The following is a 15,300-nucleotide window of genomic DNA, read 5'->3' as shown; positions in this document are numbered from 1 at the left end:
CATTAGGGTGAGTGATCAAAAGCTTGATCAAAGATTTATTATGTAAAGGAGGGAAGAATGAAGGCTAGATTGCTAGTTGAAATTTAGTTGAGATAAGGCTAAAACCACAAATTTGCAGGGCGGTATGTTGGCTCTGATTAGCACTGCTGCCTTACAGCACCAAGGTCCTATGTTCGATTCCAGCCTTGTGTGCCCACCTGTGTGGAGTTTGCACATTCTCCCCATGTCTGTGTGGGTTTCCTCCAGGTGCTCCGGTTTCCTCCCACAGTCCAAAGATGTGCAGGTCAGGTAGATTGGCCATGTTAAATTGCCCATAGTGTTAGGTGCATTAGTCAGAGGGAAAGTGGGTCTGGGTGAGTTACTCTTCGGAGGGTTGGTATGGACTGGTTGGGCCGAAGAGTCTAGATTCCCTACAATGTGGAAACAATCTAAATGGTCATGTTAACAAAGATGTAATATAAGAAACGTAATTGGCAGTGGCCAGATACTATATACCAGCAAGAGGATTTTCAATGACATAGGTGAGGCACAGAAATAAAATCTTTATATATAATCATGTACAGTTTGACAAAGCATTTACATGGCAAGCATGCTCTTTGTAAAAGTAGCACAAAATGTAAGAGCGCTTATAAAAATCCTGTAAACTGTACACAATCTCCACCTTGTTTTAAAAAAACTAATACAAAATAGTTTTTTGTACAAGTCAAAAAAATATTCTACATGTATTCACTGGTCAAATGCAGCAAAGAGTGTGGATCAGGATCGTTCCCAAAGTGAAGTACAAAACCTGAAAGAGGGATACCATTTACACACACGCAGCCAAAGAAGATTAGGCCTTAACCTGTTGCAAAACCAGCCCCCAAGTAACAACTACATTGCATATTGACACTAGCCATATAATACCTCTGACATGTAAAATATTCCAGCACAAAGCCACATTCAATATCCGTAGAGTATGGTTCGCTTTTAAAGTGAAACATTGTTTTTGGAGATCATTAGTTTTCAGGTTTTCTTTTCTCTTGTGCACCACTTAGTGCTGCCAATGGTGATGATCACTTTCCCATTGTGAATGTAACAGGCTTCATTTTTCACTGTAGTCTGTGATGCTGCTCACTGCCAAATGAACCTCATCTAATCAATGTGCTTGAACATATTCCAGTCCATAACACTATGTATAAAGTTAAATGAATTACAACTTGTTTTCTGGAACAATGATTACATTTTTGTTGGTCATCTTTGCTATGGTGTTTTGCAAAAAGCAGCATTTTAAATCCAGAATTAGAGATCCATTTTTTAAAAAATTGGGTATTTCTGTTCAAACCTAATTAAACTACTATGCTATAAATGGGAGCACTTAATTTACATCACAATGCAGTAATCAAAGGTTTTAAAGCATAATGAGAGTTGGTATTTATCATCTATTTTACAGTTGAATTCATTCAGCAAGAACCTAGGTATCTCTACAGTCAGCATACATTATTCACCTAAAAGCTCAAAAAATAAATAATTACTTGGCCCAGGTTTAATCTTTGGTCTGATGTTAGGAAACTAATCAGCCCTAACATCCTGGGCACAGGAAGTGGGTAAAATTAAGCATTCCAACTGCTTTACGAATTTTTGGGTGATGGTAGGATCAAGAGAAGAAACATATTCTGATGAGACTTCACTTGCAAGATGAAAGGAGAGGAAATATAGATTGGAGAAATTTTTTTAAAAGCTTGGAAAACACTCAAAGATTAACTTCAATCATTCATCCACACGTTTATGAAGCAATTCCCAGATGGATGAGGTTAACCCATCTGGAATTACAAAACAACTTTCCAACCAGGCCTTCAGACATTTACCTCCCCACCCATACAGCTTGGGATCCAACATGTAGTGTATTTTCCCCGCTACTTTTTTGGTTAAAAATATTTTTAAAGCATAATATATAAATAAATAATGCAATAATTTACTAGAGACAATTTTAAGAACTGTTTCTCACAATCTGGGGAAACTAGATGCTTAAAAAAAAAGTCTTTGAGTGTCAAAAAACAGCCGATTTTTCCTGGAGTTGGTACAGTTCCCTATGTCATATAGGGGAGATGGTATTCAAAGGGGAAATTCTGGCTTGGTCCATTCAAAATCTACTATACATTTTTCCTCCCAGGGAATATGGAAAAGGCTATAAATTTCAGATTTGTTTCCAGATGCATAAATTCATAGCTTTAGTGACTTCTTTTTCTGTTAAAAACTGGCCCTTTTCCCTTTGTCTGCTTCTGTAGAATGTTATTTAAAGTATTCAACTCTTCCTGATTCAGCATATATAACTTCATTGAGAGGAGGCCATGCAGAATTTTGGCAAAGTTCTTTCTCAAGTCTCTTGTATAGTTTTCTGGAGTATTTTTTCTTGCACAACGGCCGTAAGCACTTGTTTAGTAAACCGCTGTCTATAATTCTCTGAAATAAGAAGAATATTGTTAAATGCTGTTAACTGTTGAATAAGTTCACAAACTGATCCATAGTCAAGATTGTTATTTAGCTTTGGTTTCTGAGCTGCATTAGTCCACTAAATAAATCCGAAGGGCATCCTGTGGAATGTGTGGTGGCCAAACTAATAAATGCTGTGCCATAATACCAAAAGACACAGTTAATTTCATTCCCCGATCCTTTTCATTATTGCCTACCCCTAAGCACCCTGGAAGAAGTGGTGGTGGACTGCCTTCCTGAACTACTGCAGTCATTGGAGTATAGGGACACTTATAATTTTTGGGAAGGGAGTTCTAGCATTTTGACAACTAAGGAAAAACAATTTAGTTCAGCATAAAGAATAATGACAGACTTCAAGGTAATTTGCAGGTGGTAATATTCTCTTGCATCTGCAGCTTCCGTCCTTCTAGGTAGCACAGATCATAGGTGTGGAATGTGCTATCCAAGGAGTCTTATGTTGTAGTGCGTCTTGTACACACTGCTACCACTGCATTGCAGTGAAGGGAATTAATGAAGGAAAAACTCCTGACTTTTTAAAACAAATATTCACCATTATTTACAAGTGGATGTGGCAGGACTGCAGACCTTAGATCCAATTCATTGTTTGTGGGGTCACTTAGCTCTTTCACCTGTTGCTTTGGAGATGGGGATCACGTGTAGGGTGTCAAAGTTTGCGGAAGACACTAAGATGAGTGGTAGGGCAAAGTGTACAGAGGACTGTGAAACTTTGCAGAGGAACATAAATACTTTAAGTGAGTGGGCAAAGGTCTGGTAGATGGAATATAATATTAATAAATGCTAATTCATCCATTTTGGCAGGAATAACAGTGAAAAGGAATCATTTAAATAGTTAAAAAATTGCAGCATGCTCTATACAGAGGGACCTGGGTATCCTTGTGCATGAATCACAAAGTTGGTCCGCAGGTGCAACAGGTAATTAAAACGGCAAGGTGGAATTTTGTCCTTCTAAAGAGATTTAGTTTAAAAGCAGGGAGGTTATGTTACAGCTGTATATGGTGCTGGTGAGGCCACACTTGGAGTATGTGTGCAGTTTTGGTCTCCTTACTTGAGAAAGGGTGTACTGCCACTGGAGGGGGTGCAGAGGATGTTCACTAGGTTGATTCTAGAGTTGAGGGAGTTGGCTTAGGAGGAGACACTGAGTAGACTGGGATTATATTCATTGGAATTTAGAAGAATGAGGGGTATCTTCTAGAAACATAAAATTATGAAGGGAATAGTTAAGATAGAAGTAGTGAGGATGTTTCCACTGGCGGGTGAAACTAGGACAAGAGGGCAAAGCCTGAAAATTGGAGAGAGCAGATTTAGGACTGATTTGAGAAGGAACATCTTCACCCAGAGGGTTGTGAATCTGTGGAATTCCCTGCCCAGTGACGTTGTTGAGGCTTCATCATTGAATGGTTTTAAAGCTTTGATAGGTACTTTTTTGAACAGTAAAGGAATTAAAGGTTATGGTAATTGGGTGGGTAAGTGGACCTGAAACCAGAAAAAGATCAGCCATGATCATATTGAATGGTGGAGCAGGCTTGAAGGGCCAGATAGCTACTCCTGCTCCTAGTTCTTCTGTTCTTCTACTATTTGTGTTAGTCATCATGTGCTGTACCTTCATAGAGTTGACACTCATTTTTATGAAGGAGAAAGTGAGGTCTGCAGATGCTGGAAATCAAAGTTGAAACTTTATTGCTGGAACAGCACAGCAGGTCAGGCAGCATCCAGGGAACAGGAGATTCGACGTTTCGGGCACAGGCCCTTCTTCAGGAATGAGCAGAGAGTGTTCAGCAGGAGAAGATAAAAGGTAGGGAGGAGGGACTTGGAGGAGGGGCGTTGGAAATGTGATAGGTGGAAAGAGGTCAAGGTGAGGGTGATAGGTCGGAGTAGGATGGAGGCGGAGAGGTCAAGAAGAAGACTGCAGGTCAGGAAGGCGGTGCCGGGCTGGAGGGATCCGGCTGAGACAAGGTGGGGGGGAGGGGGGATGAAGAAACTGGTGAAGTCCAAGTTCATCCCCTGCGGTTGGAGGGTTCCCAGTCGGAAGATAAGACGCTCCTCCTCCGACCGTCGGGTTGTTGTGGTTTGGCGGTGGATGAGTCCAATGACCTGCATATCCTCGGTGGAGTGGGAGGTCCTCCTGGGAGCAGATACGTATTTTGAACTGGTCCTCCTGGGAACAGATACGCTCCCAGAACTGCTCCCAGGAGGACCAGTTCAAAATACGTACAACACAGATGGCCTCCTTCTTCAAGGACCGCAATTTCCCCCCCGACGTGGTCGACGGTGCCCTCCACCGCATCTCCTCCACTTCCCGCTCCTCCGCCCTTGAGCCCCGCCCCTCCAACCGCCACCAGGACAGAACCCCACTGGTCCTCACCTACCACCCCACCAATCTCCATGTACAGCGCATCATCCGCCGTCACTTCCGCCACCTCCAAACAGACCCCAGCACCAAGGATATATTTCCCTCCCCTCCCCTATCAGCTTTCCGTAGAGACCACTCCCTCCGCGACTCCCTTGTCAGATCCACACCCCCCACCGACCCAACCTCCACTCCCGGCACCTTCCCTTGCAACCGCAGGAGGTGCAACACTTGCGCCCACACCTCCCCCCTCACTTCTCTCCAAGGCCCCAAAGGAAACTTCCATATCCGTCACAGATTCACCTGCACCTCCACCCACATCATCTACTGCATCCGCTGCAGCCGGTGTGGCCTCCTCTATATTGGGGAAACAGGCCGCCTACTTGCGGAGCGATTCAGAGAGCACCTCTGGGCCACCCGGACGAACCAACCCAACCAACCTGTAGCACAGCATTTCAACTCCCCCTCCCACTCCACCGAGGATATGCAGGTCATTGGACTCATCCACCGCCAAACCACAACAACCCGACGGTCGGAGGAGGAGCGTCTTATCTTCCGACTGGGAACCCTCCAACCGCAGGGGATGAACTTGGACTTCACCAGTTTCTTCATCCCCCCTCCCCCCCACCTTGTCTCAGCCGGATCCCTCCAGCCCGGCACCGCCTTCCTGACCTGCAGTCTTCTTCTTGACCTCTCCGCCTCCATCCTACTCCGACCTATCACCCTCACCTTGACCTCTTTCCACCTATCACATTTCCAACGCCCCTCCTCCAAGTCCCTCCTCCCTACCTTTTATCTTCTCCTGCTGAACACTCTCTGCTCATTCCTGAAGAAGGGCCTGTGCCCGAAACGTCGAATCTCCTGTTCCCTGGATGCTGCCTGACCTGCTGTGCTGTTCCAGCAATAAAGTTTCAACTCATTTTTATGAATGCTTGTGGTGCCCCTTGCATGCCCTTCTGCACTCTTCATTGAGCCAGCGTTGATTTCCCAGCTTTACGTTAATGTTAGAGTCAGGAATATGCTGGGTGATTAGGTGACAAATTGTCAAATATAATTCTATTTTTGGTCTACACAGCTCGTGGATGCCCAGTTAGTTATGAGTTGCTCGGTCTGCACCATTTAGCACGCTAACAGTCTCACACAACCAGATAATACTAAGGGACAAGAGTGAATTGTGAGGATGACCCAAGTGAATTAGAGGGACATTGATAAATTGGCCAAATGGGCAAATACCTGACAAATTAGTTTCAATGCAGCGAAATGAGGTAATGTATTTTAGAAGAAGAAACATGGAGAAACAATACAAACTCAATGGCATAACTTTGAAGAAAGTATAGGAGCAGACGGGTCTTGGGTTCAAGTACGTAATTCTCTGAAGATGGTCAGGCAAGTTGAAACAGTTAAGGCGGCTTATAGAATCCTTGGGTTTATAAATAAAGGCTTGGAATATATAAGCAAGGAAGTATGCTACACTTCTACAAATCATTGGTCAGACCTCATTTGGAATCCTGTGTTCAATTTTGGGCATCTTATTTAAGAAAGAACCTTAAAAACCTCTGGAGAAGGTGCAAAGGAATTTTATTGGAATGATATCAGGAATGAGGGATTTTAGATACAGGTCATTTTGCTAAAATGTTATAATTGTGTTCTTCTTTAACATTGTACTATAGAAGATTGTGCTATGGAAAACTCACTATACCCATTCAGCAGAAATTTCGCCTCATGCGAACAACATCCATGATTCAATTACGTTATAGTCAATTCACACTGATTAAGCACACGTTATACCTGTAGAATGAAAGGGCTTATTCTCCTTGATGCATAGAAGATGAGAGGTGACCCTAAACAGGTGATCAAAAATATGAATAATTTTGATAGGGTACATAAAGATATTCTATTTCCACTACTTGGTATGTCAGTACCTAAGGAGTCACAATTTCAAGATTGTCAGCAATAGATCTGGGAGTGAGATGAGGACAAACTTCATTACTCAAGACCTGTTAAGATTTGGAATGTGCTGCTTAGGAGAGTGATGAAGGCAGATTCTATAGGAAAATTCAAAAGAGAGCCGGATGTACATTTGAAAGTGATTAATTTAGAGGGCTATGGAGATAGGACTAGAGAATGGGACAAGCTGGATAACTTTTTTGGGAGCCAGTACAGACATTGGGCCTAATGGCCTCCCAAGTACTGTAAAATTCAACATTTCTAATACGATGGAAGCATCTTCAGTGTGAAAACACGTCTTTGTCTCCACCATGACTGTGCAGTGGTCACTTCTACAATGTCTTCGTGGACAGGAGGTGGTTAGTTGAGTAGCACAAGGTTTAAAATACTCTAGCTTTAGAGCCATTTCTTACCTCAAATAGAAGAGAAGTGACAAAGTGTAATGCTGCAAATCCCAGCAGCAAAAATTTAAATTTCACATCAGTGATGAGCATCAGCTGCAAAATCTGGCGGATGAATTGGAGTGGATAAAGTGTCAGAAACACCATCAGAGCATAGAGCAGAATCAAAGAAAGCAGGAACAACACTGAAAGAAAATTGCAGAGTGGTGTCAGGCATTTCAGGCACACAATACAACTTGGATTTACAAATTACATAGTAAAACTTCTTAATGTGTTGTATAAGTAATTTTTAAAACAAAACTTTACATTTAGTGAATTGATCTACATGGACACAGTATCAGGGAATTAATTTATTCTGAGATGAGAGAGTGTTTTGATTACTCTTGAAACAATGGAAACTAGCCATCCTTTTGAACTCTTGGTAAATCCACATTGCTGTTCCGAAGGGAGTTCAATGATTTTGACTCAGCAACAGCACAGCAATTACTATGTTGTTTACATGACATGATACTCCCATTCATCTGCTGCCCTTGTTCCAGGTAATATAGGTCTTGGGTTTGGGAGATTAAATTGAAGGAGACTTGACGAGTTGCTGCAGTGCATCTTGTATATGGACCACATTGCAGCCACTGTGCATTGGTAGTGGGAATGAATCTTTATAGAGTTAGATATGGTGCTCCGCAGCAGGCTGCTTTATGTTGAATAGTGCTGAGTGTTATTGGAGCTTCTTATCACACTCCTGACTTAGCCCTTGTAGATGGCAGACAGGCTTTGGGGATGAGGTAGTGAGCTACTGCAGAATTCTGAGACTATGACCTGCTCTTATAGCCAAAGTACGTGTGTGACTGGTCCAGATAAGAGAATACATCCATTGTAATGCAGCTGGTTGAGGCAGGCAATAAGAAAACACTAACGCCTGTAAAAATGGTACAGCAATTATCATGGGGGTTTTAATTTACATGCCGATTGGACAAACCAGGTTGGTCAGGGTAGCCTTGAAGAGGAGTTCATTAATGTATCCACAATAGTTTTCTTGAACAGTATGTAATGGAACTGACAAGGGAGCAAGCTATCCTAGATCTGGCCTTTTGTAATAAGACAGAAATAAATCAATGATCTCGTAGTTAGGGATCCTCTTGGAAGGAGTGATCACAGCATGGTTGAATTTAAAATAAATATGGAAAGTGTGAAGATAAAATCCAATACTAAGGTCCTGTGCTTAAACAAAGGAGACTACAATAGGATGAGGGAGGACTTGGCCAAAGTAGACTAAAAGCAAAGACTTTATGGTGGGACAGTTGACAAACATTGGAGCACTTTCAAAGCAGTGTTTCAAATGAAAAGCAAGGAATGTAGGAAAAGGGGCAATCTGCCGTGGATGTCTAAGGAAACAAAGGAGGCTATCAAATTGAAATAGAAGGCGTACAAACTGGCCAAAATAAGCATGAAATTAGAAGATTGGAAAAAACTTAAAGGTTAACAGAAAGCCACGAAAAAGCTATAAAGAAAAGATAGATTATGACAGTAAACCAGCTCAGAATATAAAGTCAGACAGGAAAAGTTTGTGTAAATATATAAAATGAAAAAGAGTGGCTAAGGTTAGCTTTGGTCATTTGCAGGATAAGAAGGGGGATTCAGTAATGGGATATGAGGAAATGGCCAAGACATTGAACAGGTATTGTGTGTCGGTCTTCACAGTGGAGGACACAAGTAAAATGCCAGTCATTGACAAGGAGATGAAGGTCGGTGAGGACCTGGTAACAATCATCATCATGAAAGAGGTAGTGTTGGGCAAGCTCATGAAGCTAAAGGTAGACAAATCTCCTGATGGAGTGGATCCCAGGGTACTAAAAGAGATAGTGGGAAAAATAGCAAATGCAATTTTCCAAAATTTGCTAGACTCTGGGGCAGTCCCAGCAGATTGGGAAACAGCAAATGTGACACCTCTGTTTAAAAAAAGGAGATAGTCAAAAGATGAGGAATTATAGACCAGTTAGCTTAACCTCTGCAGTAGGGAAATGCTTGAAATCTAATATCAAGGAAGAAATAGCAAGACATCTAGATAGAAATTGTCTCATTGGGCAGACACAGCACAAAAGGCAAGTCATGCTTAACTAATCTACTGGAATTCTGTGAAGACGTTATAGCATGATGGACAATGGGGACCCAGTAGATGCGGTGTATCTAGATTTCCAAAAGGCATTCGACAAGGTGCCACACAAAAGGCTGCTGCATAAGAAAAAGATGCATGGCAATACAGGTAATGCATCAGCATGGATGGAATATTGGTTAATTAACAGGAAGCAAAGAGTGAGGGTAAACGAGTGCTTTTCTGGTTGGTGATCAGTAACTAGTGATGTGCCTCAGGGATCAGTGTTCAGACTGCAATTATTCACATAGATGATTTGGAGTTGGGGACAATAGTTTGGTGTGCCAAAGTTTGCGGATGACACTAAGATGAGTGGCAGAGCAAAGTGTGCAGAGGACTGCGAAACTTTGCAGAGGGACATAGATACTTTAAGTGAGTGGGCAAAGGTCTGGCAGATGGAATACAATATTAATAAACATGAAGTCATCATTTTGGTAGGAATTACAGTAAAAAGGACTATTATTTGAATGGTAAAAAATTGCAGCAAGCTGCTAAGCAAAGGGACCTGGGGTGTTCTTGTGCATGAATCACAAGAGGTTGGTCTGCAGGTGCAACAGGTAATTAAGAAGGCAAATGGAATTTTGTCCTTCGTTGCTAAAAGGATTGAATTTAAAAGCAGGGAGGTTATACTGCAGCTGTATGGGATGCTGGTGAGGCCACACCTGGAGTACTGCGTGCAGTTTTGGTCTCCTTACTTGAGAAAGGGTGTACTGGCACTGGATGGGGTACAGAGGATGTTCACTAAGTTGATTCTGGAATTGAGGGGGTTGGCTTAGGAGGAGACACTGAGTAAATTAGGATTATATTCTTTGGAATTTAGAAGATTGGGGGGGGGGGGATCTTATAGAAAGATATAAAATTATGAAGGGAATAGATTAGTTAGAAGTAGTGAGAATGCTTCCACTGGTGGGTGAAACTAGGACAAGTGGGCACAGCCTGAAAATTAGGGGGAGCAGAATTAGGACCGAATTGAGAAGGAACTGCTTCACTCAGAGGGTTGTGAATCTGTGGAATTGCATGCCCAGTGAAATCGTTGAGGCTTTGTCATTGAATGTTTTTAAAGTTAAAATAAATACTTTTCTGAACAGTAAAGGAATCAAGGGTTATGGTGAGAGGGCAGGTAAGTGGGGCTGAGGCCACAAAAAGATCAGCCATGATCATATTGAATGGTGGAACGGGCTCGAAGGGCCAAATGGCCTACTCCTGCTCCTAGTTCTTATGTTCATATTTATGTGGACATACCTCACCATTTTTCTATATTGTCAGCTGATGCTAGTGTACCAGCTGTATGAAAACAGCTTTTGCTAAAGTTTATTCCTCTTACAAATTCCTAAACATCAGATTGTCAGTCAGTGGCCAGGCATCAGGGAAAGTGGCAGCTTCAATCTGGTCTTGCACATTTGATGGCAGGAAGTGCTATCAGACAAGGGAACCAAACAATTACCTGGACTTTTACTCAATATTATGGTATATGCAGATAATATTAAAACACCCAAGGTGTTGAATTTACAATGCTTTTAAATCATAATTTTTACAACCCTATGGGATATAAACTATTTGTAGCTTCAACAGTAAGTAAAGAGGCAAGTACCATTAGAATAGAGAGGTTTGCGGAAGGGATGACCCTTGGAAAGTACCGTTGCCAGGATGAGGTACTGGAACCCAGACACACAGAATAAAGCAGTGTTTTCGTAGTTCGGGAGTTTGTTAGAAGTACTGCCATTTACAGGAACAAACCTTAAGAAACAAAAAACAAATCCATATAACATCATTTGGACAAAGCAATGCAATCTGCTACACTGCAAGGTCATTTCATAATAGCCTTAGTTGGAATTAGGAATGTGGACCCATGGATCTGACTCTACTTTCACCACTTATGCCAAGACAAGAAATGAACACAAATACCAGAAAACAGGAATAAAAACAGCTGTTTTTAATAATGTGATTTTACCTCATCTCCAAATGCACTTGTTGATTCTAATCGCCTCAAACAGAACTCATGCTTTTTTGACCACTGAATACTAACCAGCTACTCTTACACACAGATTCTAGAGTAACAGAAAATGACCTTCAAGTCTGTACTGGTCAAAAACAAGCACCTAACTATTCTAATCCCATTCCCAGCATTTGGCCCAGTGCCTTGTCAATGCAAGTGCACATCTAAACATTTAAGTAGAATTTTGAGGGTTTCTGCTTTTACCATCCTTGCAGACAGTGAATTCTGAATTCCCACCACCTTCTGGATGAAAGAGATTTCCTTATATCCCTTCTAAACTTCCTGCTCCTTAACTTAAACCTATGCTGATCATTGATTCTTGCACCAAGAAGAAAGTTACTTCCTGTCTACCTTAACTATGCTCTTCATCATTTTATACATCTCAATCATGTCCCCTTTCAGTCTCCTCTGCTCCAAGTTAAACACTCCAGTCTATCCAATCTCTCTTCATAACTAAAACACATGCGAGTAAATCTCTTGTGCACCCTCTTCAGTGTAATCGCATCACTCCTATAATGTGGATTCCAGTACTGTACACTATACTCAAGTTGTGGCCTAATCAATGTTATATACAATTTTAGCATATCCTTCCTACACATCAACTATGGCTCTGCTAATTAAAGGCACATATACCAAATGCCTTCTTAGCCACTTCATCTACCTGCCCTCCTACCTTATGGGACTGGTGGATATGCAAATCAAGCTTCCTCTGAGCTTTCAGGATCCTACCATTCATGAATTTCTTTACCTTATTAGTTTTGCTCAAGTCCATCACCTCACACTATAGACTGAATTCCATTTGTCTGTGACCAGCCCATCTCTATCCTGTAATCTAAGGCTATTCTCCTCAATTTGCCACCTCACCATTTTTTTTTGTCTGTACCTGCTACACTGACCTTCCTACATTCATCTAAATCACTTATAAATAAAAAGGGACCCAACATTAATCCCTGTAGACATAGGCTTCCAGTCACAAAAAGTTAGAGTTGATCTGCATTTAATGTGTTTCTTTAAATCACTTTAGAACAGAATTAGAACTTTTTAAATTAATATAATAGCCACAATTGAAACCAAATGATTGAAGAAACTGAACCGCTCTCTTAAAGGAAGAAAAGCTTAAAAACTATGATCGGTGGTCTTTGCTGCATGCTCATCTTGTAAGTCTGGCATTGCTACATTAACCTTCCTACATTCATCTTAAATCATTCATATATAAAAAGGGACCCAACATTAATCCCTGTGGCCACAGGCTTCCAATCACAAAAACCCCCTTGACCACTACTGGTCTTCTGGTTCCTATTTCTCAGCCAATCCCTGGATCCAACGAGCCAAATTCTCTTAGATCCACGAGCTCCTTAATATTGGTCCCGCATGCAGGACCGTTGCTGAAATCCAAGACGACATCACCTGCATTTTCCGCATCAAAATTCTCCTCACTTCATCAAAAACGTCAATCACGTTGGTCAGACATAACATCTCTTAACAAAATCAAGTTGACTGTTCTTGATTAATCTCTTCCTATCCAAGTGCAGATTAATTTGACCCTCAGCCTGGCTTCCAATAGTCCACTATGGCTCAGTTTAGACTGATTAACCTGCAGTTTCCTGGTTATCCCTTCCTCCCTTATTGAATAACTACTACGTGGCTGTCCTTCAGTTCTCTAGCATCTCTCACGAGGCCAAAGAGGAACTGAAAATTACTGCCAATGCACCTGCTAATTCCTCTCTTGCCTCACTCAACTGACTGAGTGATATTTTATCCAGCCCTGGAGATTTATCTACTTTTAAGCTTGCTAGACAACTCAGAACATGTTCCCCATGTTGATTTCTTCAACTGTATACCATCCTCTTCCCTGATTTCAATACTCTCATCACCCTGCACACTTGTGAACACCAACATAATTTATGTATTTCACACCCTACTTTTTCTGCTCCTCACACTATCACTGCGGTCCTTAAATGGGCCCAACTTTCCCTAATTATTTTTTTACCCTTAATGTACTTGTAAAACAACTTAGAATTTTCCTTTACCTGCCATTATCCTTTCATGCCCTTATGATTTCCTAATTTACTTTTTAAATTCCCCTTGCACATTCTACATTCCTTTAATGCTGTTTTGAGACTTCAGTACCTACCATAAGCCTCCCTTTTTCTTTTCACTCAATCCTTTATGTCCCTAGATATCTGAGGTTCGCTGGATTTATTTGTTCCACCCTTCATATTTATTGGAACAAATTGGCTTTGTACTCTCTATTTCTTTTTTCAATGTGTCCCACTTCTCTGATGCAGATTTGCCTAAATGTAACAGTAAGTGCTGGAGAAACTTAGCAAGTCTGGCAGCATATGTAGAGAGGAAAAAGAGAGATAACTTTTCCAAATCCAGCATGTTGAGGATCTTGCACCGCTATTTATCCCATAGCGCACAAACTTACAGACTGAAACAATGAGATTTCTCCCAATGTTGTTGACCTTGCTAAAATAAATCAGTGGCACCAGCTACCCTCCGGTATCTCCAGCCAAATGGAAATCTAAGTGAAATTGTCATATCTGGAAAAGTCACAGGACAACCTGTCCTTGTCCTACTTGAAAATTCATACATACCAAAGGAGAAAGCAAATACCCAGAAGTGAAAATTTCAGATAATTTCCCCCCCACCAACCTCCTCATTAACCCTGGGATGCCACTGGATCTGTCATTTAAGTGAGTCACAAACAGAGAAACACAAAACTTCGAAATATTCTTTATGGCTTACTATTTCACTGTGTCAATTTAGGACATTTTAAACGCAACACCTTCAAGAGAATAGCTATAGATCAGGAATTAAAAGTGACAGACTTACCAGCTCTGAGCAGTAGTGACTGTGTAGGTGAGGACCTGAATCAGTATGACCAACAAGGTCTGTAAGAGCAGGCTGCCAAGGATTGAAACATTGATCAGACTTCCCACAGGCCTTTGTGCCACAAGCTCTTTCGCAGGCCCTGTTCGACCCATTAGGACAGCCACAGTTGTAGTGATAACCAGGTCAAAGTACAGGTACTGCCAATCACCCAAGTTAGAGTTGATCTGCATTTAAATTTTTTCTTTAAATTACTTTTGAACAGAATTAGAACTTTTTAAAAAAAGTATAATAGTCACAATTGAAACCAAATGATTGAGGAGACTGAACCCCTCTATTAAAGAAAGACAATCTTAAAAACTATGATCAGTATGATTGGTCTTTGCTGCATGCTCATCTTGTAGGTCAGTTGCCGCCACATTGACTGTATGTGGTCAGATGTGGTAAATGTCAGAGCAGAAAATGATCAGACCTGGGAGAATAGTCAACTAGGCAAGGCATTGGGAGACACACTTGACAAACATGGAAGAGAATAAACCAATGTCTTCGGAAACAGACAGGTAAAGCAATTCAGAGGGAACTGTTCCTTGTTTTTAACCTATCTTCTATGGAGTCTCTCCACATCAAATAATTCCTACTAGACTAAACAACGAGTTGTCTGTAGTTTCAAGTTTTTGCTGTTCCATAACTATGTGTAGGTATAAAGATTTCCTGTTCCCTGGTGCAATGTGCGCACCATCTTCTCACAGTGAAACAGCCATGAGCAGTTGGGCAGTCTTGAGAATAAATCCCATCCCCTCCAACATACAGGGCCCAGTATTGATCAACCACCTGTACCACCTAGCTTCCTTCTAATTCTCACTGTGGCCAATCTGTTCACAAGGAAATAAGCGAAGCAAACCTCTCAGAGTACAGTATACATAAATCCACTATACAGTATTTGTATACTTACTGTGTATAATATTAACACAGAAACAAACTGGATCATGCTGTACATGGCCATGTATTTGAAAACTCCAAAAGATGTGACAAGAGAGGCTCGTCCTTCCCTGAAAAGGATGAAGAAAACTTGTTTTTACACTGGAACTGGGAGAAGGGCACCGTACTTTGAATAGGCAGATATAAAATGATTCAA

General features: G+C 41.3%; 1 protein-coding gene across 6 annotated transcripts in view; it reads right to left on the bottom strand.

Annotated features, from left to right (window-relative positions):
* Nucleotides 1-522: 522 nt before the first annotated feature.
* atp13a2 (ATPase cation transporting 13A2) overlaps nt 523-15,300 on the bottom strand; it is a 109,817-nt gene continuing 95,039 nt past the window's right edge. For all 6 annotated transcript variants that reach the window (XM_087980515.1, XM_087980516.1, XM_043675701.2 and 3 more), the window contains exons 25-29: nt 15,118-15,214; nt 14,169-14,392; nt 10,926-11,071; nt 7,198-7,370; nt 523-2,439 (exon numbers count right to left, since the gene is read on the bottom strand). In XM_087980515.1, the coding sequence (XP_087836641.1) occupies nt 2,269-2,439; nt 7,198-7,370; nt 10,926-11,071; nt 14,169-14,392; nt 15,118-15,214 (811 nt within the window). In that variant the 3' untranslated portion in view covers nt 523-2,268. The remainder of the gene's footprint in view (nt 2,440-7,197; nt 7,371-10,925; nt 11,072-14,168; nt 14,393-15,117; nt 15,215-15,300) is intronic.

This window comes from Chiloscyllium plagiosum, unplaced genomic scaffold, assembly GCF_037043375.1.
Source record: "Chiloscyllium plagiosum isolate Xiang-an unplaced genomic scaffold, Cpla_swu_hap1 HiC_scaffold_37, whole genome shotgun sequence".
Lineage (NCBI taxonomy): Eukaryota > Metazoa > Chordata > Chondrichthyes > Orectolobiformes > Hemiscylliidae > Chiloscyllium > Chiloscyllium plagiosum.
The sequence above is the reverse complement of the archived record's forward strand: the minus strand, read 5'-3'. Positions and strand labels throughout refer to the sequence as shown.